General features: G+C 40.0%; 2 protein-coding genes and 1 long non-coding RNA gene across 3 annotated transcripts; 1 reads left to right on the top strand and 2 right to left on the bottom strand.

The window, feature by feature from the left end:
- Window positions 1-578: 578 nt before the first annotated feature.
- On the bottom strand, window positions 579-3,414 carry LOC105381776 (facilitated trehalose transporter Tret1-like). Its single transcript, XM_048630723.1, has 5 exons — window positions 3,218-3,414; window positions 2,737-2,923; window positions 2,094-2,479; window positions 1,386-1,497; window positions 579-918 (listed from the first exon to the last, which is right to left on the bottom strand). The coding sequence occupies exons 1-5, from the start codon at window positions 3,368-3,370 to the stop codon at window positions 614-616; spliced, it is 1,143 nt and encodes a 380-aa protein (XP_048486680.1). The 5' UTR covers window positions 3,371-3,414; the 3' UTR covers window positions 579-613.
- A 4,962-nt stretch (window positions 3,415-8,376) lies between these two features.
- LOC105398299 (lysyl oxidase homolog 2) lies at window positions 8,377-22,388 on the bottom strand. Its single transcript, XM_048630724.1, has 10 exons — window positions 21,951-22,388; window positions 21,237-21,447; window positions 20,487-20,627; window positions 19,497-19,750; window positions 18,923-19,154; window positions 11,294-11,445; window positions 10,549-10,685; window positions 9,921-10,078; window positions 9,650-9,744; window positions 8,377-9,214 (listed from the first exon to the last, which is right to left on the bottom strand). The coding sequence occupies exons 2-10, from the start codon at window positions 21,412-21,414 to the stop codon at window positions 9,092-9,094; spliced, it is 1,470 nt and encodes a 489-aa protein (XP_048486681.1). The 5' UTR covers window positions 21,415-21,447; window positions 21,951-22,388; the 3' UTR covers window positions 8,377-9,091.
- Window positions 22,389-24,920: 2,532 nt separating this feature from the next.
- LOC125490700 lies at window positions 24,921-25,189 on the top strand. The gene is made up of 2 exons (XR_007267847.1): window positions 24,921-24,978; window positions 25,126-25,189. It is a non-coding gene; the product is annotated as an uncharacterized LOC125490700 (long non-coding RNA).
- The last annotated feature ends 263 nt before the right edge of the window (window positions 25,190-25,452 follow it).

The raw sequence follows: 25,452 nt of genomic DNA, 5'->3' as shown, positions 1-25,452 counted from the left end.
CAGTGAATCTACTTCGAATAGTTTTTGCAACACTCCGTGGTTTGCCAAGTAGCAAAATTGACATAGGACTCTAATGCAGTTTAAATGCATATTTGATGCTGTTTAAAATGGAAGCATTGTTAAGCCGAATCGTGTGGTTTCGCTATTTCCCGTTGTTGTATTAATAATATTGTACGTTTGCCTTTGCTTTCTATCCATTTCAACGCTATATCTACATTATAATCAGAATAATCAGCCTAAAGTGTGTTACCAGTCACCGTTTGTTCTATAATTTGTGCTGTCCATTACTCACTTTAGGACAAAGCATTCTAGTCATAGACACGATCGGCCGAAGATTCATTTAGGATTAAGTTACGTACCTGGATGCCTCGTTTTTCAATGATTTATTAACTAACTAAAAGCTTTCGAATGTTTCTGATTTCATTGATATCAGTCCATAAATATAATCTGTCCACTTGCTACGGAAGGAAGTAGACTACTACATAGTGGTTAAGTAATGTATGTGTTCATGTATATAACTATAACTAGCACGTGTGTCGCAGGAAACGTGGAAGAAACAAAATTAAAATGCTTGAAACTTTAGTACCACATTTATCATTTATTTCACCACACGCTACGCAGCTTGCACCACCCCCTCACTAACCCCCTTATCTTGGCCCAAAGTCTGTTGGATCTCCACAAAACTCTTTCCCTTAGTCTCAGGCACACAGAACACCACAAACAGGCAAAGCAACACTGCCATAACACTGTTGATGTAGAACAAGTTAGAGGGGCCAATCTCAGCCGCTATGGCCGGGAAGAACCGTATGCTGAGGAACATGAAGGTGAGGCCACTGAGCTGGACGCAGGTCATCCCGAAAGTCCTGGTTCGGCCGTTGAAGAGCTCGGCTATCAGTGGCCAGATCACTGAGCCGATTCCTGTTGAGTGGATTGTGATATCAGATAAGTTATTTATGATTTATGGGATACAGTGAAGTACGCGGACAACATAGATGCCTTCTGGAACACCAGCAGCAGTGCTCTGGCTAGAGGAAATAAGAAGTTTTGGAGCGGTGCTGCATGAGTTTGTTTTACCAAACTTCGTATTTCGTTTAACACAATACGTATAGTAAATAGAGGTGAGAAAATAAAACAATAAAGCTTACCTACCTAACAAAGGAAATATACATACAATATAAACATCGTATCCTTTAAAGTTAAGCGTTCACCTATCGGTATCGTACATATCGGACAAAACGAATTTTCATAAATATATTTTATGGAGAAACGGCGTCGTCGTTGGCAATGCCAATGAAGTGGACGCACCTTGTGTGAATGTCTATACAAAGAATGCGTCCGTTGCGTAAGATGCCAGAAGATGGACGTTTACCTTAATTTATACTCACCAGCACTATTGAAGAATATAACGAGGATCATTGATATTAGCGGTAAGTAGTTTATGAAACCGCTACTTTCTTTGGTCTGGTCTGAGATTCTGAAGAAGGTCCCCATGCCAAGCTGAAAAAAGCAAAATTTTATTTTCAAGCCACCGAAGTTGTTTCAATTAATTATTATTGTCACACTAATATATTATATGAAAGGGATATTATTTTATCGGTGTGTAATTTTGTATGTTATGTTTATGTTTGTTCCTGGTCATATCTGCCGAAGAACCGATAACCATTGGGGTAGACGAGTTCTCGAGTGGAGACCACGAACAGGCAGCGTGGGACGCCCTCCTGCCCGCTGGACTGAAGACCTTAGGCGGGTGGCGGGTAGTGGTTGGATGAGGAAGGCCGAAGACCGAGTGTTGTGGCGCTCCTTGGGAGAGGCCTATGTCCAGCAGTGGATGATTATTGGCTGATGATGATGTTTGTTACTATTTGACGCAAAAAATACGATTGAAAGTAAGCGTCCGCCTTTCATGCAGTATTCTTTGTATATAAATTCACACAGCGTCAACTTCATCGACATTGCCGACGCCGTTTCTTCATACATTTATGAAAATCCGTTTGGGCCGATACGTACGATACGGATAGGTGGACGCTTTAAAACTACTGTTAATGCGGACGAAGCTTGCGGAAAATGGTAGTAAATTATAAAATGCTACTTACAAGACCGAGTGTGACTCCGGACAGACATACAGTAATAATCGGTTTCCTTCCAACTCTATCAATGACGAACACTGTACATAGACAAGCGAATAGCTGTATTATTCCCAAGATCACAGAAGCGATATTCGAAGACACGCTTGTCTGAGTCAATTCTAGTATCGTCTGCATATACGACTGTACTACGTTAGCGCCGCTCAGCTGCCCGCCGATATTTACTAAGCACCCTATTACAAGTGCCTTTAGAACTGATTTCGATTGCAGTATTTTCGTAAATTTCATGGTCTCTTCCCGGTCTAGAGTAGACTCGTAGTCTTTGACGGCTGCAGTGGCTAGTTCGTAAGAACCGTGTAGCTTTTCTAGTACTCTAGTTGATTCTGCACGCTGACCTTAAATTAAATAGACGGTTGTTAAATTATAATAATGTGAAGCAATTTAATTTATGAGAAAGAGGGGTCAGGGTCTGGATAAATAAAGGCGATCAAATTTTAATACATCATAATGATAACCACTACCGTAATGGGGGATGATGAATGATCATACGTCATGATATCACGGTAAAATAATACTCTATATTCTAAGGATCTCAAGATAGTTCATAGTCGCGTAAGATTTTAAACAAAAAAATACGTGATCAAATAATTACCTTCTCTGTACAAAAAATAAGGACTTTCCGGTATGAAGAACAGTGGCACAGTGAAAACTACCATGCAGCATAGAATGAGCGCATTCAGGGAGTAGTAGTCCAAGAACGGGCCGACACAAAACATGATCACCATTCCGAAAGTAACACAGATTTGCATCATTATACCAAGTCGGCCGCGAATTTCTTTCTGAAAAGTAAAAAAAAATGTTAGCTTATTTATATCTCCTACCCTTGGCCGTCAGGCCGTCACCGATTGATAATCTATGTGTAATTTTTCTCCATAGTTAGCAGCTAGCTTTAGCTTATTGTTTGTCACCGACATCGACAGAATAGAAGAAGGTAGTTCATGGTAAACCAAATACAGCATTTGGCAGAGAAAAGGATTTTGAGCCATCTTTTGAGTGATCTCAATGAGATTAGTCGCAGATCGAAATTTGGCCAGAGAGAGACTTAATAAATTATTAAAGGCACATACACTTACACTAGCAATTTCCGAAACATACATGTTGACGGCTATAAACGCAGCCCCATCCGACAGTCCACAGGCCAACCTCGAGCAGAGTATGAGCCAATACTGGTTCGTAAACACCAGGATGACAAAACCTATCAGTTTGGGAAATGCGAACAGTATCATGCACTTCTTTCTTCCGAACGCGTCCACTACAAATGCTGCCAGGAATACAGCTGAAATACAAAGAAAAATATATTAGGTACCTAGTGTAGTTCAACTAAATTTCCCTATTATTGACTCTTTTAGTGGATGGACTAAAAGAGTCAATAATAGGGAAATTTAAGGTTGCCTAGAAAAGATCGCTAGAAGCCCTTTTACATTTTGGCCACCGAATGGTATGCTGGTTAGTCACCCTGACTGTTATGCCGAAGGTCCCTGCTTCGATCCCCGGCCGGGGCAGATATTTGTTTAAAGACAGATTCTTATATCTGTGCTCGGATCTTTGGTGTTAATAAGTATTGATCTATCTTTGTATCTGTGTAGATATATCAGCTGACCGATATCCATACCATCCATCCGATGGCTCTGCCTAGCTTGGGGTCGGATGGCTGTGTGTGAGATGTTCACTCATCATAATTATTAAACAAAGATCTTACTAATAAATCCACTCAACAGATTGACGGATACAATCCAAGATCCTTCAGTAACAGTGATGGTGTGTCCAAGCGGCGGGTTGTCAGCATCTGACAGTTTCACGAGAATCGGCGATGTCCACCCCGTGCTGATGCCAACACATACCATGCCAAGGTTTGCTGAAAAAAAATTACAGGTTATAGCATTAAGAACTGCTAGTATGGGAAGTCCTACCCACTATTGAAACGCCACTCGACCCGATGTAACGCAACGTATGTTGAGTTGAATTTAATGTACCTACACTATTTTGTATTACTAGAATCACACTATGAACATCCGACGCGACGCCACGTGATGCCATTCACGGTACGTGTCAAGAAAAAAATTCAAACTTTTGTAAACTATGTAGGTATCTTTAACTACTACTAACTGCCTGTTACCATGTGGAAATGGGTATTTTAAAACAATACAAATAGAGATAAGTTTAATATTATGCTATCGTAACTGCATTAGATTAAATCTTGATATGTGCCTTCATATATGACAATACTATACGTTATCCTAAGGCGCTCACTGCACGAGAGTCGAGGCGGCGGCGACAAAGTTCTCTATATTTTCTATAAGTATGCGATGCTTCCTGAAGAAGTCGAGGCGTAGTCGCGGAGCATGTAGGGGAGCGAAAAACTTAACATTGTAAATGAGACATAATTCCCTGTGCCTTAAAGTCGATGCGACGCCACCGCGACGCCGCGCGCCGCCGCGACTCTAGCAGTGGGCGGAGCGCCTAAGACAGTGCCACCAAGTAAAGTGCAACTAAAAGAGTGCGATTTTGCAAAGACTTTTTCTCATTTTCAGTTATTTAGGTACTTACATTTACACACATTTATAAATAAAATACCGATTGAAAATGGCTTTTAAACGGATTTGTGCTTAAAAAAATGACGATTAAATACGGTCTTTAACTTTATCTTTGCGGTCATTACTTAGAACCCACTTCCGTTTTCATTAATTTAAAGTTGCACTGTAGTTACAGGGTGATTCAGTGAAAAAAATAACTTTACCTTCCTATCAAGAAATCAATCAGTGAATCCAAAAGACAAGCCGATGGGAAACGTGTTTTATCGCGGGCCTATAATACTTATTCAATTTAGTTTTTTTCGTCAAAGGAGAATGGCCATTTCTCTATGGCGCCATGACTCGCCAGAGCAGCCATTGATGAAACATATATATACTTACTGATGTGTACTGTGTAGCCCATGACTACAGTATATCCTGGTGTAAACTTTATTATTATGAGGCATGGGAGAACAAAGATATAGGTATTGAAAGATCAAGTCTTTGTACTGACTAGATGTTTCCCTCATACAAAGTTTTTTTTTTAAACGTGTTTTAGATTTTTTTTAAATACCAATTTTTCCCTCATTTAGAACACCTTTATCATTGAATAAAAATAGGTTTGGTTAGTGGCTGCAAAGCGGGTCAGATTTGCCATTCTCATTTAAATACACAAATTATTTTCATTTTGCAAACAAAAAAGTCTTCTTGTGTTTACTTTTCTTACATAAGTAATGTTTATGTTTTACTCTCAAGTCTGATCTCTCATTTAGTTAGTTGTTAGCATGAATTTACCCTATTCACTTAATATCCAGTAAATTATTGTGGGTTTATTAAATTTAACTAAAATTTTATTTATGTCTATCCTTACAGTCGGGATTCTTGTGTTTTCCGTAAAATTTATTATTTTAACGACTTTGCCGGCCTGAAAGGGAATTAGGTTGGTAACTAATTTCTTGTGGGACAAATAAATGAAATTCTACTTCAAAATATTCTGTTGTAATTATTTAGGGCTTTCCTTCCTTTCAAAAGTAAAATATAAAATACTGACATAGCTACTTATGCGCTATACTTACAGGGTTTAAAAAAGGGGTAGGTATGTATTATGTAGTTTTTACGCCGAAATGGAGTGAATCCAAGAGAAAACGGAATAGCTTTTGTCAGTCAATAATTTTTGAAAATGCGAGAATTTGTTTCTCCACAGAAACTAATTTGTAGATCACGTTTACTGTAACGAGTAGATTTTGTTTAAAAGTGAATTTCATCATACTTGTATTGGCATTTCATCATTTAACACTTCATTACAAAAAAGTATAGGTATATATACCTACCAAGACAAACCTTTTTACACTTAATACATAAGAAGTAAGATAATAAAAAAAAATAGACTCACCTATGCCCACAAAAAGGCATTGTAACATCCATGGCTGTAAATTGTGCATTTCACTATTTTTCCAAGATTTCTGCACGAAATGTGTAACTTTCTTATTTTAATCACTATTTATCCGTCATATTTGGCCTAAGCTACACAAAATATGTTTAATTCACGGTCAATGCTAGCTGAAATGCAACATATAAGATAAATCTAAGATTACTTTCATCTTAACTTATCTGTCTTTATTCAAAATGTATGTTTATACCATTATATACCGAGATAATACCTACTACGTAATAATATCTACAAATCTACATGTCTGAGTCTTTTATTACTATGATGTTTGCATTATTTTTAATCTGACAAAGTCAAAAGGATCTAGGTAAGTACTATAAATATAAGTTCTTACCTTTTTTCTTAATGCAGACTTCATTTACTTGCTTCCTGTACTGTTGCCTGCCACTGCTGCCACATCTATACATCATATTTTTCCATCCTGTTGTATCCTATACAGCCTAAAATTATATTTTAATATCCTTTCAGAATTATTACGATTAACCTTTGATAAGAATCTTTTAAGCCTGTTTTAGTAGAGCAAAGGTGTGTCAAGTACCTATACAAATCTGCAAGTTCTTTATATAAAATTACATGCATATTACAATTTCTAAACTTTTCGCCAGTGTAAACCCCTCTTTAGACCTGTGTCCTTGAAATTAATAGTCTGGTTGTATTATCGGTCATTCACCTTTCCATCCGTCAAAAATAGTCAAGATGATTAGTATCAGTGGATGAACTGAGCCTATCTTATCAGTATCACTAAGCTGGTTATGCCTATCACAATAATATAATTGTTAACATACAGTCAAACTATAAAGGCCTGACATCAATTAGTGCGATTTTGCTAAGACTTTTTATGATCATCAGTTATTTACTTACTTTTAGAAATTTTCATTTTTAAAATAAAATACAGATTGATTATGATTTTTTAACGGATTTGTCTCTAAATAAATATAATAGATCGATTAAATACGATATTAAACAATTAGCTAGGATCCATTTCCGTTTTCACGACTTTATAATTGGACTGTAAGTATACCTACGTACAGTATAAAAGTGACATAGGTACCTACATACTTGAGGCTTTTAAGAATAAAGTCAAACACGGAGAAAAATTTGGTGGTTTCTAATCTAGTTAATAGTTTGAAGGGTTCCGTATCCGTAGCATATTGGTAATATACGGAATCATTTGGACCATTATTAACTCAACAGTGCCAAGTGTCATTTTCTTAAGCCCAGCTCAGTATAAATCATTTAGCTGCCACGATACAGATTGAAATTACGATGAAGATATTCCCACTATTGTGAAAATTTAAATTCTATTATAGGAGTAGATACCTATATAGATACAGGGTCGTTTGATACATAAACCTGCTGAAACTTCATATAGCATTTTTCCTATTAACTATATTTACGTGACATAATAAACTCGTGAGCGTTTACATGGAAAATTATATTGTAATCAAATTATTTTAAAATTTTACAACAAAATTAATTATTACGCGGCTGAGTATCGAGCCCGGGTCCTTCGGCATAGAGTGAGAGTAACCACTATGTCATCCGGTGGTCAAAAATTTCCTGTGGACCAATAATTTGGCATTACTATACAAAATGATTCGTTTATTAGCATTAATATTTTAGATAAAAGCCATCTTGTAACAAAAAGTACTTTATCATAATACATAAGAGTAGCCTCTTGTAATAATAAATCTCAAAAATATTCGAAGAATATCCGGTAGAATCTGGTGTGTTCCCTTTACATCCCGGATTTTGATGTGAATTCTAACATAGAACGAAAGATCAGGACAGCAGCAATAGATAGTACCTATTTCCCAATTCTTACACAATTTGAAAGGTAAATAAGTTATAATAATTTACATTTATTATTATTTTTTGACACCCTGTAGCTGCTGTTTGCTGACTCGAACCCGTGATCAGAAACATTCACAACGTCTTTTTTAGCCACAGCATGAATTTTTTATTCGAGCTTATTGCATGACAGGACTCCGAAACTCCATACTTTATTTCGTTTAAGCAAAATTACCCCCTGCTTATATATTTTTTTACTGTGCAACGGTCCCTGGATCTTTCACCTATCCCTTTAAATTTAATACAATTTATACCCCAAGCGCTTCAAATAAAATAAAACCGTTTGAAAAGTTTTTCCCGAAATAGGCGGCGCTAGTTGGCCTTACACTTAACTAAATTTTTATTTTCATAAATAATCATAAATGGCGGAGTAATCCGTGAACAATGTAAACATACAAAAAATACATACTTACAGATGAATTAAGAACGTCCTACTTTTTTCGAAGTCGGTAAAAAAATGATCAAGATGACATTTTCCGAGTCGTAAGCGTAGCACATCGTAGGTGGCATCGTAAATCTGACCGGAATATGTTTGCGGCGCCGCCGATAAGGAAACGGGGGAAGCTCAGAATGAGGAATTCACAACTAAAGGTATTTCACGATTCATTACAAAAATAAAGTGAGAGCGATAAAGACATGCAGCTAACGTGGTATGGAAGCGACTGTTGTTTGAATTAAGTATACCTACTTACTTATTGATGGATTTGTCAATATAAGTAGGTACTAGGTAGGTAATAAGATCCGAACAAATGACAAATAAAATGAAGTGTTACTTATGTTTATTGTTACGGCTGCATGAACAATGACATATTTTTTTGTAACTACTGTATAAATAATTATCAAAAACAAATAAAGATAAATAGTTAAGTATTCTGATGTGATTGAATCAGACTATTCATCAACATCATACTGTGTCGTCGGCCACCAATTGGCACCCTTATGCCTAGTTTCACCATAGTCTGTTAGATCATTAACACCCTGTTACAGTATTTTTAAGTGTCATCTAAAATAAAATGTATATACTAATTGAATTCTTGACAGAAGACGTGTCGAAAGTCAACACCTAATCCCTTATTATGATGTAACAGTGGTGTTAATGATCTAACACAGCATGGTGAAACTAGTCCTTATTCCCATTAAGGCCGCTGCAGCACGCAGCTGTGCACGGCGGCGTACGTGTCGCTGAGCAGCAGGCGACACGTCGCCGCGTTGTTGTGGAACGACTGCTCCGGGATGCGCGCGTGCGGGTTCACTGCTACCTGGAATAAAAACAGGACAATAAACTTTGAAAGCTATTTCAATATCCTAAGGTGTTTTCACCGTACGTACTCTGTTAGAACCTTAACACCAATGTTACATCTTAACAAGGGATTAGTTGTTGACTTTTGACACATCTGTCAAATATTTTAGATGGACATGGCGTATAATTTTATTTTAGATGACATTTACAAATTAACAGGCGTTTCAATGATCTAACAGACTATGGTGAAACTAGGCCACTCGTAATTAAACATTGCAATTCAACGCCATCAGCGCTAAATCATTTCTAAATCGCTGTATAATGCCCAACATACAACGGTATTCTGTCATTATACAAGGGGAAGTATAATCGGTTTATGGATGGAAAAGATCTATCAAGGTACCTACTTAATTGTTGGGGACGGAGCCTATATTTTATTAAAAACTAAACTTACTTTAAACGTGTAGTCTCCAGGTACAACATCAGTAACATCTACCCATTGACAATCAATGTTGTATTGATAGACATCCGAGCAATTCACTGAAATACCTGAAAATTAAATCAATTTTAAATATTTGTTTTTCCATCTCGGGGCCATGGGGTCCCCGACACTTGGGTACATCGGGCCGAAGCCAACATGTAGAGGCCCGTGTGTCAACATTAATCTATATGAAATGTGACACCAGCCGACGATTTTCCCTGTTTAGACTAAAGTAAAAACTCACCTTGATCCCCATAATTCTTGCAGGAATATTTCTTCTCCACGCCGGGCAGGCACGTGTTGTCCTCCAAACAGAAGGAGGCTTTGTGTCCCTCCGCCACCCTCACCCCCGAGGAGTTCAGCACATCGAATGTAGCAAACACTTCCATGCTGTGGTAGTGCCTGGAACATATTTATATTATTTTATAAACTCTGGCGAAAAGTGGGTGCAGCAATGCACCTCTGCCTACCCCGCAAGGGAGTACATTAGTACAAGGCGTGAGTGCGTGTTTTTTTTTTTTTTTTTTTTTTATAAACTCTTGATAGAAAAAGGGATCTTGTAAGTTTAACATGTTTGTGTATCTGTAAGTACCTACCTATATCTTTTTCTGGTCGCTTACCTCCCAAACGGCTGAACCGAATTTCGGTTTGTTTTTATAGGGTCATAGGTGATGTTACCCCGCGTGTTCTTAGCCATATTTTAACAAAATTGGCTTAGCCATTCAAAAGTTATGCGACTTTTAGTGTAGATTTTGAGGTGTCTCAGACGAGAAATGCAAAAATTTCCTCCTGCTATTGCCGTTCCATATGTCACTAGGCCCTTTTCATTGCTCGTGAGTGTAATAATAATTCAAAAATATCACCCAACTTACATATGACATAAATGCCACTGCCACAGATGCTTGGGCAGGTACGGCCTGAAGTCCTCGTTGCCGATGTTGAGAGATGAGGCGGTGAAGCGGACCAGGCGACGCGTCTCGTACTGCCAGGAGGGATTGGTCCTTTGTATCTGATGGAGCAAGTACTTGAGTTATAACATGGGATGTATTACCTAACTATATTAGAACAACATCGGTCTATTTGCAAGCTTGAAAGTGCTAGATCATATCTGCCAAAGAACTTGTAAACGTTGTAACGAGAGGAGACTACAGTACTGTACCCGTATCACGAAAATTCGAGCTAACGAATAGAATCGAATGCGAGTGCGACTATTGTCAACTTGACAGCACTTTCGAACATTTTTTACCTTTCGAATGAGTTTCGAAAAGAATGACCACAGAGTACATAATATTATTCTGACAATGACCTATGGAATGATAGCTGTCAAACTTTCGCAAATCTATACACCGCCATTTTGTTGTTGACAGGTTGACAGCACTTTCGAATAGACTATCGTATAGAATGTGCTGCGTTTTTTCCGGATCGCTCTACAGACCCGAAAACACCTTCGACATCCAGCTTTTTATTTAATTGACGAAGGCCAAGGCTTTTTGAGTGGCTCCTTGGGAGACGATTATGTATCGCTATTTGCAGTCGATGATTATTGGATAATCAATGATGACAAGACATTTTCATCGGTGCAAATCCATTGTAGATCTCACCATAGACCAAACCTACCTCATAGGCCGTCTTAGTCAGGCAGTTCTCTTCCATGGCACATTGCAGCTGGTACATCGGGGCGTCCTGCAGGTGGGCGGTGCGCTCGATTGTCCTCACGTCCAGGAATAAGTCTGACAGCACCTGGGTGCATACTACTGCTGCTACGTGACCTGGAATGAAGAGGATTTGGAGTGGCTGTGGATAAGCTGGACTATGACTAACTACCAGTTTCTATATCTCTATCTATCCATAACTGGTAGTTACTTTCATACGATTTTGACATAATCAAAAGTAACAATCGGTCAAAATCGTATGAAAGTAACTACCAGTTATAGGAGAGTTATAGATAGATAGAGTTATAGAAACTGGCAGTAAGAGTGGCTTCTGTCAAAGAGGTGGCGGGTTTACTATTTACAATTTTAGCTCCTACAGCTGTGAAGTTTAAAAAATTGGTTCATAGTTCGACCATACTATGTGTTGACGACGCGTTCCATAGTTAGGTATTTAATTGTTTTATTTATGATTGTAACCACTATTGCGATATGTATCCATAACTTGTATTAAATATTAGTAAACGATCTTCAAAAATGTTTTGCATGTGAATGTAGTTGCGTATGTGACGTCACTACCACCGCATCGGCGGCGCAAGCGCGGCCACCTTCAGTCTTTTTAAGTCTTTGTCTAGCCGTTATCACGAGCGCTTTAATTGACCGGTAAAATTTGTATTTTCGTGTGCCTGTTTTCAATATAAACCCGTAAAGTGTTTTTCCGGCCTTTTTACTTCCTACACCACACTCCCGTTAGTTACAAAGTGGTCTTCGAACCGGATTCTAAATGTTTCACACGCCAAAAACGGACGGTAAAATGGTGAACACACGGAGTGCTGTGAAACGCGAACTAGTGAAGAAAGGGTGTGAACCTACGGGAAGTCAGTCGCTGAGGAGGCATGCTGAAAGCGAACCGCCTAAAATTGAAGAAATTGAGCCGCAAATGGAACAGAAGATGATGCTTAGCCGAACATTCGCAGTTGAGGGTAGCACGAGGTCGGCACCGAACGGTCGAGTAACGGCCGCCGCCACCTGTTCAAAAACTGTTGCTAAGTCGACGTCATCATCTTCAATAGCTCGCAGAAAAAGGTTAGAGTTGCAGGCAGCTGAGGAAAAAGCGAAGATACAAATGGAACTGATTGACAAACGGCTACAGGCAGATATTGCCGATTTGGAAGATGAAGAAAATTACAGTCCACAGCCGTCAGAAGGCAAATCCAATGAAGAAATCGAGAAGTGGTTGGACCGCAGTCACCAGCAGCAAGCACAGACAGCACTAACAGCACAGCCTGCCCACGATGATGGCTTGTACTCGGGCGGGCCGCGCCCACCGCCGGCACCCGCGGCAGCTCACGCCGACGCCGCCGGCAGCGAAGGGACAGTGCAAATGTTGGCCAGTGCACTACAGAAAATAGCTACTGCTGTGGCTTCTAATGCAGGTAACTCCAACTTACTTAGTCGCATGAGCACGCCCCGAGACCTCCCAAGCTTCTCGGGCGACCCCATGGAGTGGCTCCATTTCAAACAAGCGTTGGAGGAGTCCACGTCGCTCTGCAGCTTCAGCGAGAAGGAAAACCTTTGGAGGTTACGTAAGTGCCTACATGGAGCAGCCAGAGAAGCCGTTGCTGCACTATTAATAACGGCTACGTCGACACGAGAGGTAATGTCGACACTGGAGCTACGATTTGGAAACCCAGAGATTATAATATCTAAGATAATAAACGACATACGTAAGTTGCCCCCCATGTCGACCGAGTATCACAGGGACATTGTGACGTTCTCGGTGAAAGTACAAAACTTTGTAGCAGCTGTACGTGCTGTTGGGAGAGAGGACTATCTACAAGGCATGAACATAACGAACATAATTTTATCGAAGTTCCCAGCAGTGCTCATACCGAGATGGTCTGATTACAGTTTCCCGCTCATCAAGGATGCAGCTCCTGGGCGGACCCGAATGGAGATTCTCGCCGAGTTCCTGCGCGACGAGGCTGTGAAGATAACGTCCACGGCAAACCTAAGTGTATTGTGCCCGCGAAGTGATAAATATAAAAATACCGATCATAGTGCGACACGCCCATATACAGTGTTAGTCAATTCGAATCAAACGGGCGCAGTGAATAGCAATAATAACAAGTGTTCGTTCTGTCGCGCGATTAAACACGAGCTCACAAACTGTAGAAAGTTCAAACGAGCTTTACGTAAGGACAGATGGCAGCACGTAAAACGTTTCGGCATATGCTTCAAGTGCCTCATCTCACGTCACGATCGCGAGCAGTGTCCCGCGCCCGCCTGCGACAAGGAGGGCTGCGGCGGCGCCCACCACCGCCTACTGCACTACGACGCCGCCGGCAGCAGCGAGCCACGCAGGGACACCGCGGCCACCACGTCGCGGACACCCGCCTCGAGTGAGGCTGACCTCGAGGACCCCCCTGCGGCGCAGACGGTAGCGCACGTCGGCACACGCAGCTGTAAGGTCCTACTGAAGGTAGTACCCGTGCGGATCCACGGGCCCAATGGGGCCTACGACACCAGCGCCCTGCTGGACGACGGGTCGACCATATCGCTGGTCAGCGAGGAGCTGGCGGCGCGCGCGGGGCTGCGCGGCCGCCCCGACACCGTGCATGTGCGCGGGGCCTGGACTCATAACGAGATGGTATTCAAAAGCAATATAGTTCAAGTAAGCTTATCTGGTGTGAACAATGTAATGCATTCTATAACTGCCCGTACTTGTAAACAACTCAATTTACCGTTACAAACACTGTCTATTGTTGAATTTGAAAAATATGATAATCTGAAATTCCTTAAAAATGAGTCTTTATTATGTTATTATACTGATTGCAAACCTGAATTACTTATTGGTCAAGATAATTGTCACCTGTTGCAAAGTATTGAAAGTCGAATAGGTAAAAATATGGAACCGTCGGCAACTTTAACCCCTCTAGGTTGGTGTGTCCATGGTGTGGTGCCGGTGCAGCAGCAGCGCGCGGCCGCGAGCGCGGGGCTGGTCAACTTCCTGACCGACTCGGGTGACCACGACGTCGCGCGTGAACTGCGGGACATCCACGACGAGGTAAGACGTGGATTTTCTATTGATGCACTAGGTGTGTCAACAAAACCTAGGCCGAATTCTGACGACGAAAGCGCTCGTCGGCAACTTGAGGAGTCGGCCACTTTAAAGGACGGTAGGTGGTTTGTCAGTCTTCCATGGAAGGACAAGAGTTGCAAAATGCCGACTGAAAGCTACGCCACAGCCTTAAACAGGTTGAAGAGTGTAGAGAAGAAGATGGCAGCCAATAAGGACTTCGCAACAAGGTATACTGAACGCATACAACATTTGTTAGATAACAGTTTTGCATCACAACTAACAGCTGATGGTCACCCTACTGAACGTACTTGGTACTTACCTCATTTTGGAGTTGATAACCCAAACAAAAACAAGCTCCGGCTGGTCTTCGACGCCGCCGCGAAAACAAAAGGCTTATCATTAAATGATTACCTACTAACAGGACCGGACCTATTGGAATCTTTATTCGGTATTATGTTACGTTTTAGAGAAAATAAAATAGCTGTAATTGGTGACATCAAAGATATGTTTTTAAGGGTCAAAATTCATAAGGAAGATCAAGACGCCCTGAGGTTTTTATGGCGTCCGAGTCAAAGTTTAAATACCCCAGTAAATACATACACAATGGAATCTCTTATCTTTGGTGCCAGCTGTTCCCCATTTATAGCACAGTTTATTAAAAATAAGAATGCGGACCGGTTTGAATTATCTAAGCCGGCCGCAGTGCATGCGATTAAAAAACAACATTACATGGATGATTATATTGATAGTTTTAGCGACGAAGCCACCGCGACCGAGATGGTAAATAATGTATCTTACATACATAAATCCGGCGGCTTTGAGATTCGCAATTGGGCAAGTAATAGTTCGGCCGTCTTAGATAGTTTACCGCCGGCCACCTTGAGTACTGCTGCTATAAGGTTCAAAATTGATAAGCAGAGTCTTGGTGAGCGCACGCTAGGGTTAATATGGTATCCTTCTGAAGATTTGCTGGGTTTCGACGTGTCGCTGAAACGCATCCCCGACGATATACTCACAGGGAAACAACGGCCGACGAAGAGAATATTACTACGAGTAGTAATGTCCATCTTCGACGTATTTGGAATCCTGGCTCCTTTTACAATTCAAGGTAAAATTATGCTACAGGATACTTGGAGGTCTAACATCGGATGGGATGACGCAATTACGGATAACACATTTGAAAAATGGGTTCAATGGGTCGAGTTGCTGAAAACTATTGAAAAGGTGAGAATACCTAGATGTTATTCATCTATTTTCCCCGTGTTGACTGATACGGGTTCCGAGACGTCGGCGGCGATGACGTCACCACAGCTGACGCGCCCAAGGTCAGCGAGCGATGCCGCTACCCCGAGTGTAGGTAATTATAATAACTTTAATGAACTACAGTTACACGTTTTTTGCGACGCATCCACGCAGGCGATGTGTGCTGTGGCCTATTTTCGTTGGATAGATTGTCACGGGAATGTTAGTGTTGCATTTGTAAGTAGTAGATGCCGAGTGGCGCCGGTGAAGCCGGCCACCGTGCCGCGCCTGGAGCTGCAGGCCGCGCTGCTGGCGGCGAGGCTGGCAGACACCTTGATTAAAGAGCATAGATTAAATGTTACAAAAAGATTTTTTTGGTGTGATGCATCCGTGGTTTTGCATTGGATAAATAATGATGCTAGAAATTATAAAACATTTGTCGCTAATCGCTTAGGTGAGATTGATGAATTAACTGAAATAAATGAGTGGCGTTATATTCCTACTAAATTAAATGTCGCGGACTTGGCAACTAGAGATAGCTTCGATAATGACACATTTATGAGTAAATGGTGTCACGGGCCCGAGTTTTTACGTGCGCATGAGTCATCATGGCCACAGCAAACTATTGTTTACAGTCAGCTGGATAAAAATATTGAATGTGTAACTGTAGTTCGAGATTACTCACCTGTTGTGTTACCGGTACCGGATCCGGAACGCTTTTCTTCCTGGCTGCGTTTGAAGAGGGCTACTGCGAATGTACTTAAGTTTATAGGTAGGTGCCGTAGGCAAGCCGCAGACATAGACTGCGAACTGATGGAAGAAGCCGAGCGGTTACTTATAAAGCACGCGCAGTCCCAGAGCTTCAGTGAGGAATTGGCCAACCTGAAAGAAGGTAAAAGTATCAGTAAAAAAAGTAGGTTACTTACCTTGTCCCCTTACCTCGACGAACACGGCGTACTCCGGAGCGGCGGGCGCATCGACGCAGCTGACGCGCCTCCTGGAACAAAGAGACCCGTGATCCTGGACGGGCGCCACCACGTCGCCAGGCTCATCGTGCTCTCCTACCACCTCCGACTAGCACACGGGAGTCAGGAGACCGTCGTCAACGAGCTCAAGCAGCGGTATTGGGTGATAAAGATACGGCCGACGGTGAAGTCCGTAGCGACGAGGTGCATAATATGCCGTATGAGAAGGTGCACGCCCCAAGTCCCTCGCATGGGTGACTTGCCTGAGGCCCGTATGGCGCATCACCTTCGGCCCTTTACCCACTGCGGCTTGGACCTTTTTGGTCCTATGGAGGTAACGGTAGGACGACGCAGGGAGAAGCGTTATGGAGTCTTATTCACCTGCCTCACAGTCCGAGCCGTTCACCTCGAACTCGTGCCTTCTCTAACGTCCGACTCCCTGATCATGTCGCTGCGCCGCATGGCCGCGAGGCGAGGCTGGCCCCGTTTCATTTACTCAGACAATGGTACTAACCTACGAGGTGCCGATAATGAGCTAAAGAAATCCATAAGGGATATAGATCAGGAGAGCCTGAAACTTGATGGGGTAAACAACGAGATGGAGTGGAAATTTATTCCCCCAGTAAGTCCCCATTGGGGTGGGGCGTGGGAACGATTGGTGAGGAGTGTCAAAACCTCATTAAAAGTTATTTTAAAAGAACGTGCCCCTAAAGAGGAAACTTTAGGCACGTTGATGGCTGAAGTCGAAAACATGGTGAATGGCCGCCCATTGACGCACGTTTCAGTGGAACCGGGGAGCACGGAGGCCCTTACTCCTAACCATTTTCTTCTCGGAAGTTCATCAAACCTTCCGGTATTCGGAGCGTTCGAGGAATTTGACCTCAATTTGAGAAAACAGTGGAGGAAGGCGCAGCTTCTTGCTGACATGTACTGGCGGCGCTGGGTGAGAGAGGTGCTGCCGGAGCTCATTCCGAGGAGGAAATGGAATGAGGAGCAGGCGCGTCAACTACAGGTAGGTGACTTAGTATATCTTATTGAGCCTGATGCCCCGCGGAACGTTTGGCGGAAAGGCTTAGTGGAGACAGTCCTGCCAGGTAATGATGGCAGGGTCCGGCTCGTCGAGGTCAGGACTCAGTCCGGTCGCTGGAAGCGACCAGTCACGCGCGTCGCTAGAATACCTATTGGTAAAGAGTGCTGAGTCAGCACTAGGGGGGGGAATGTTGACGACGCGTTCCATAGTTAGGTATTTAATTGTTTTATTTATGATTGTAACCACTATTGCGATATGTATCCATAACTTGTATTAAATATTAGTAAACGATCTTCAAAAATGTTTTGCATGTGAATGTAGTTGCGTATGTGACGTCACTACCACCGCATCGGCGGCGCAAGCGCGGCCACCTTCAAAGTCTTTGTCTAGCCGTTATCACGAGCGCTTTAATTGACCGGTAAAATTTGTATTTTCGTGTGCCTGTTTTCAATATAAACCCGTAAAGTGTTTTTCCGGCCTTTTTACTTCCTACACCACACTCCCGTTAGTTACACTATGAGTTTTACTTCTGTTTTGTTATTTTCACAGCTTTATAAAGAGATGAAATACCTACAAAATATTATCTACTTTGTTTGTTTGGCTGACAATAAAAATATGACGAAACTACTATACTTAGTAATACTTACTGTACCTACTTAGTTCACGAAAGTTGGTATAACATTTACTTAGGTCCTAACATTTTACCCTAGTATTTCCATCCGTATGATAGTTTGAAGTGATAAACGTTGAATGTGTGCAATCTATGTGTCTAGGGTACATAAACTTTTAGAAGATGGCTGCAAGCATTCACAAATATTCAGACATTCGCAAAACTTTGCATCCCTATGGGAATAAAACCACTGTCTGCCAAGTTCAGGTCTAAATCGTTCTGAGTTTTAAAATAGCAGTGAATTTATAAAATACATTTGATATTTACAGAAGGCTGATCCGAGTTTCGATTCCCGGGAAAATATTATCTACTTAAGTACTTTCAAAATGTATTTATGTATCACATCATAGTCTGTTTAGGTATAATTTATCAAATCAATAGCTCATAGTTTTGCTCAGACTTTAGAAAAGTGTTGACGTTAAACGGATAATTTAGTAGCTGTAGGTACTTTTAGTTCAGATTTTTAGTTCTCGATTTGGTGGTGCTTATTCTTCACCTCTCAGCTACAGGTACAGTTAAGTCGCCTGTTTAAAGGTCTGCCGGTTAGTGAACAATGTTAAATACTAGCGTTTATTAAGTCACTAGGTATATAGAGATTAAATACCAACCAATGTCACCAGGGCAGACAACATTCCCATACGCCCTATGCCGGCACTGGAACAGGTTGGTCTCATTGCCCTCACACTGCACTCCACTGAGGACTATCCTGGAGTGCCCGAAGGCATCAGTCTGTAGGGCCTGCTGAGCGAACCCCAGCCCGAGGTGGTGGCACACTGCTATAGCCTCGTAGAGAGTCCAGCCGTCAGGGCATACGCTGCCCCAGACTCCGCGGTGGTATAGCTGGAGGAATAATATTGAAGAATTATTAGGGGCAGGTTATTGTGTGTTTAATAAAATGTTATAGAGAGACATTAAATATTTAAATGCATTGTTATGTATTTATTAGGGGAAGATTTCACTTGTTCCCATTAAAACCTTGCCTTATTTTTTTGGTAGGTACTTACTTAAAATTTCTATTTAGGATCAAGGGAATTAAAAGGTACACTTTAAATAAAGGTCTCAGATTAAATGCCTGATACCTGATACCTGGTAACTCATTTATAAAAAAAATAATTAATAAAGTGTACATACAATACAACAATAAATATCATAAATATATTTTTACATAAACTTATATCTTACCTCCACTCTGCCTTCGTTAGCACTAGCACCGCCAACCAATCTCAAACTGGCGCTTCCAATATCTAGCACTTCATGAATAGGTTGTCCCAGCTCTTTACTCTTTGGTCTACCCTCAGTTGGATCAGTTTCTTTTCGACAAATAACTCCCGCTGCTTCCGAAGGGTCACAGTCTGATGAACCCCAACCAGAAAACTTGCATTGAGAGAGAGTAAGTTCATTTCCTTCGCACACCACATCATCCATCCAGTAATGCTCTGGAATAAACATAGCAGAAGTTTTGATACTACAAAATCATCGCCGGGGTGGGGAATTGATTCATAGTTCTTAGTCATTCTTTTCAATTTTTGTTCTGCGGATTTTGGAATATAAAAATTTCTAACCTGATTAACCATATAAGTCATTTTTTTTAGAAGTACATAACCTGTTCTAAGGTACCTATTTAATTCAAGACATTCTAAAAGTATGTACCTACGTAACATTGGCAATACTTTACATAGTTAACGCTACCATTTTACATGAGTACTACAACCTATTTATTTAAAGTCATCGATTGAATAGTTCAGACTGTTCCCCACTTTACAAAATCTACTTTAGGCACCCAAAGTATTGGAAAGTGATTAAATTTGAAGCGACGAACTTTTGGCACATGTGCTGCCGATTGAGCCTGTAATCATTACAAACTTCTGTAACGGACACGGAACTATGGTAAAGCTGGTGTAGACGGAGTATCTGTAATTTGGTTCCATACATTAAGACATTGGTATGCAAATACACACATTGGTACACTTGACTGTCATGCTATGTCGTGTGTCTCAATCTGATTGTGTCGTGAGTTTGTGACGCTCATGTGGCATTTTAACTTTCCTTTAGCAAAAATTAGGTAATATGCAAGTAAAGTATCAAAAAACTAAAAGATTTCGTAGTCGACTCTTGACTATAACAAACATATTTCAGCCCGTGTTGTCACCAAAGACACAAGCTAAGTATTACCTGTAGTTTCCCCATACTGCGCTCCGCGCGTGGCTTGGCCGGTGCGGTTGAGCGCGGCGCACACGACGGCGGCCGCGGCGTCGTCCCACGAGTCGTCGCACACGGCTCCCCACCGGCCCGCGTGCTGAATTAGCACGTTGCCTGTGGGGTAAGCACCGCGGGAAATTAACAGCTTTTCTCGATTGTTAAATAAAAAAAAATAAACACGCACTCACGCCTTTTACTAATGTACTCCCTTGCGGGGTAGGCAGAGGTGCATTGCTGCACCCACTTTTCGCCAGAGTGTTATGTTAGTCCCAATGTAATAGGGGGCGGGCCTATTGCCATTTTACGGGCACATCCAAGACCCGAGAACAAATATTTGTGTTTAAACAAATATCTGCCCCAGCCGGTAATCGAACCCGGGACCATCGGCTCAGTAGTCAGGGTCACTAACCACTACGCCATTCGGTCTTTGCTAAATCTGAAGCAACTTGTATGGATCTGACGGATGTATGATGAATTATTGCTAATAATATGTCAGTGGTGGGCATTGAGGATACTGTGTTACACAAAAGAAGTAATCCATTGAAATTGTACCAAAAAGGTGTATTGCCTTTAGTTACACATTATTTAGATATCGTGTTTTTTATTTGGATCGAATTTTTATATAATATTAAGTTAAAATATGAATGGGTATATGAATATCTTACTAAAAAAACTCAAGCAATTCTACTTATTACACTTTCGGAAAAAGTTTACACACATTACCTTCAAATCTAGTCGGCCCTCCGACCAACTTCACCCGGCCTTCCGCCGCCCTGTTCCTGTTCAAAAGTTTTTGAACAAAAGCTGCTCTAGAATTCCTGTCCACTTCGCTCAGATCTCTGCCGAGAATTCTTAAAATCTTCGACAAAAATAGGAAAAACACTATCGATTTTACTTCCATAATTTTTGATTCAAACTCTAATTTTAATGGTATCTGAAACAAAAATGAAGTAACAAAAAAGACGTTTGTGAAAACAGCTTTTTATAAATAGCTCAAGAAACTAAAACCAACATAAAGTGAAAGTTTTCTTTTATCTTACTTTAAGTTTATGTCTGTGTTTGTAAAAACACGCTCTCAATCGATGTTTTTTCGAGTTCAGTGTTTTCCAAGACTCTAACTTGATAAGCTGAAGAAATTACAAAGTGTTCGTCATCTCAACAACAAAAGAATGTAGTTGTTGAAAATATGTTTTCATTTCTTCTTTCCTTGGGTTGTCTGTGCCGAAAACTACATCTAAAGCTGGAACCACATTTGTATCATTTCACTGATTGAAAACAAATATTCTAATAATTATTATTACTTTTGATACGTGCTGACTGCTGAGATATTATAATACAAATGTGGACCCACCTTCAATTGAAACATAAGTTTTATTAAATTCATCGACTAACTGTTCAAGTCATATTTTTATTAAATTAAATTAGGTAAGTACTTACTGTACTCTTACACGTTCAAGTCCAATATTTTACCATGATTGGTAATAAAAAAGTTACAAAAATTATGTAACTACCTAAACAATAACCGTTTCACTACACTTCATTAACAACACAAACTGAAATTTTATACAAATGAATACAAACTATTTGAAATTAAATCACTGTGCTGTTAAAGTTTTTTTGGAAACCACTCGTCCATCGATAGTGTTCAAATGGAGATAAGAAAGCTAACTCACAATCGCATCTCTGATTCATGACTTTGTTCTTGACACAATAAAATTATTAGTTCGTATCGTACAAGGAAAAGCTTTACAACTGAGTAGTGCTAAGAAGCATTTAATTGGTACGAATCTTAGATTAACGATGTACGAACAAGATGGTGCGTGACATACAATTACAGAGCAAAAAACTGTCTGCATTTTGTTTACAGTCGAACCGTTTTAAGTTTAACCTAATAACCACCAATCAAAGGTTGGCTGGTAGAAATTGCTTTTTAGCAATAAGTCCGCCTTTGTGCGCAAATTATTAGCTATGTTTTTTAAATGTTTCCATGTGAAAAATAATTTTGTGTACAATAAAGTGTAAATAAATAAATAATAACAATCATTCTAACAATTAATAAAATAACAAATCTTCTAACCGAACTATTCAAAATAAGAGCTCGGTGGTAGAAGTGGGATTTTATTTTGTCGAGACGTTTCTGACACTGTGACACTCCATCTAGTTCGTTATAAAATATCGTTGATTAGTATAAATAGCAGTAAACAAACTGTGTCAAATGAATTGATACAATTGTTGTTCAATAGTTATGTGACTGGGGTCAATGCCGTGAATGGAGTGCGTTTCCTTGATCATTTAGGAATCTATAGACTCATATAACTAGTTCGCGTAGCATCATTTACTATACAATACAGGGTGTTGCAAAAAAACAATTTGAAGAAAAATAAATCATTCTCCATAGTAAAAAGTCACGTCACCAACAACGTTACTATGGAAAATGATATATTTTTTTCGCGAATTATGAAATTCTGTTTTTTTTTTCGGCTTATTATACCCTTTTTGCAACCCCCTGTATAACTTTATTGATAAAACAAAAACATAGTGACTAAGGGCTGATTTTTCTATAGTCAGATAAATGTTATCTGAGGGATAAACTTGTTCCTGTCACTGTCTAATACCAAAATTCACATGCGACAGCTTCAGCATTATTCCTCACATAAATTTTATCTGACTATTGAAAAATCAGCCCTAAGCCGAAAGGAGGTAACCTAAAATATACGGTGCGCTACCAGCATGTATAGTGCCACAATCTTATCTGTTCCGGTGGTCAAAATGTGTACTAACGAGACGTCATTGTCAAACGTCATTTCATACTCTGTGCGTTATTTGAGTTGTCAATTTCTGCGAAGAGGCTGACGCTACGTTATTTACACTGTTATTAGCAATCTTACGGAATTCTGACAGTTATCAATTTTAGACAAATCAGAGATCACAAACCTTTTTGGGCTGGGCACTTTTTCAATACGAGTCTGGACATCTGAGACTATAATATATTTTTTTTAGTCCCTGTATCCATTTTATTAAGTGCGGCGCTCCAAATTAAAAGGGGATTTACCTACGGTGAGAAATAATTACCGTACCTACCTAAATATATTACAAACAGTGAAAAATACAATTAAAGATAATCTCAATTATCTTATATATAATTATCGCTGTCGTAGAAAATATATCTAAAAACAACTAGTAATTATTTTTGAAACGGTAGCCGCGCCGATGTCAGGGCGATGTTGCGTTCGTATTTGAATAGAGGTAAAAAAAAGAGATGTCGCTCTATAAAATTGTATTGTGTGCACTGACTGGCTTGCGTGACGTCACAGCAAACTGTGAGTCTAAAATGTGCGGTGGTGGTACCAAATTAGCGATACAGGTGAAATTGTGTCAGCGACTCATCGCTGGGAGTAAGACAGCAGAACACGTTTACCCCATCGGTCATCGGTTCTTCGACAGATGTGACCAGCCCATTGCCACTTAAACTTACTAACTCGGTGAGCTATGTCGGTGACTTTAGTTACTTTAGTGACTTTACTTTAAAAAGAATAGTGACAATCGGATCAATCGTTTCGGAGATATGCGTGGACAAACATACATACCAACAAGCATATAAACGTACATAGGTACATAAACATTTATAAAATTTTGAATATTTGTTTATTAGCCCTAATACTCGTATATTGTCATATGTCAATATGGTGCAGTTCCAATAATCTTACATACATACCGAACATATTATATGTACTTACCGAATAGACAATCTTTTTTTGAAATTGATTAAAAAGGTTTATTATCCCTGAATTTAGTAGGAAGTGATGCCATGCTAAAGAATGAAATAAAGCAATTAAAATTAATTCGATACATGGGTCGTGAGTCGTGATCCTACTTCATATTATAAATGCGAAAGTTTGTAAGTGTATATGTGTATGTAACTATGTATGTATGTATGTATGTGTGTATGTTTGTTATTTCTTCACGTCAAAACGGCTGAACCGATTTTAATGAAATTTGGAATGAAGTTAGCTGACACCCTGGATTAACACATATGTTATTTTTTATCGCGGAATTCCCACGGGAAAACTTATTAAGGCGAAGCGAAGCTCGCGGGAACAGCTATTATATTGAAATATTTGTTATTTTTGTATTAGTTTACTTGAGCAAGTAAATATTTAGATTTATCTTTTTGTATAAAAATATTAAGAAAAAAATATTGCCCAGAAATGGATCGCAATTTTTCATTTTTTCGGTAAAGAACTTTTTTAGTAGCATCACTTATAAAATGTCAGAATTCTTTCCAATTAAAAATCAGAGAGTAATTTGTTTTGTGATTTTCTGGGTGTAATAATGCCAAAAGCGCTGAAAAGTGATGCAAGAAAAGTAATACTAGATATATTGGCTTTTATGCAGGAAGAATAACGTATTCAGGCGCCTTTAATTCCGATAGAAAAATTGGAAGAACGAGTTGCAGCGGCTACAGGTTAGTGTTGCCAAATATGACGAATAATTTTACCGATATACTCACATGTAATTTTATTAATTTTTTCCCGAGAGACCCGTACCCCAGCAGTGGGGACGGGATGGGTCGTGATGAAAGAATATAATCTTTATTTTTCTTTGATTACAGGTGTGAGTGAAGCTGCGTACCTATACCTTAGGCAGTATACCAAGAAGAATTTCTCGCACCTGCAGCGATTTTAGACGAAACAATGATGATTAATGTCATCTTCTTCCACTACGAGTACCAAGGGTTGGCTGGAAGAAATGGATTTTTGGCAATTAGCCTTTGTACACTGTCTGAATTTCTTTTAATTTTATGCTCTTGTTTCTTGTTACTTAAGAAAATGAAAAAAAAAGTGTTCATAAATAAATAAATAATAATTAAGTACAATAGTTTTCTATCTCGTTATTCCCACGACCCACAGATATTACCTATATCATTATAAAATCTAGA

Source organism: Plutella xylostella, chromosome 26 (genome assembly GCF_932276165.1).
Source record: "Plutella xylostella chromosome 26, ilPluXylo3.1, whole genome shotgun sequence".
Lineage (NCBI taxonomy): Eukaryota > Metazoa > Arthropoda > Insecta > Lepidoptera > Plutellidae > Plutella > Plutella xylostella.
Note: the sequence above shows the minus strand (reverse complement) of the source record. Positions and strands in the feature narration are given on the sequence as shown.

Coding starts and splice junctions, on each gene's coding strand:
- LOC105381776 (XM_048630723.1), bottom strand. CDS start 3,370: ATGATACTGTTCGCATTTCCCAAACTGATAGGTTTTGTCATCCTGGTG. Junction 2,924..3,217: donor ATGTTTCGGAAATTGCTAGT/GTAAGTGTATGT, acceptor TTTACTTTTCAG/AAAGAAATTCGCGGCCGACT. Junction 919..1,385: donor TATATTCTTCAATAGTGCTG/GTGAGTATAAAT, acceptor TCCACTCAACAG/GAATCGGCTCAGTGATCTGG.
- LOC105398299 (XM_048630724.1), bottom strand. CDS start 21,414: ATGGAAGTAAAATCGATAGTGTTTTTCCTATTTTTGTCGAAGATTTTA. Junction 19,751..20,486: donor GCAGTATGGGGAAACTACAG/GTAATACTTAGC, acceptor TGTTTATTCCAG/AGCATTACTGGATGGATGAT. Junction 9,745..9,920: donor CAAGAATTATGGGGATCAAG/GTGAGTTTTTAC, acceptor TTTAATTTTCAG/GTATTTCAGTGAATTGCTCG.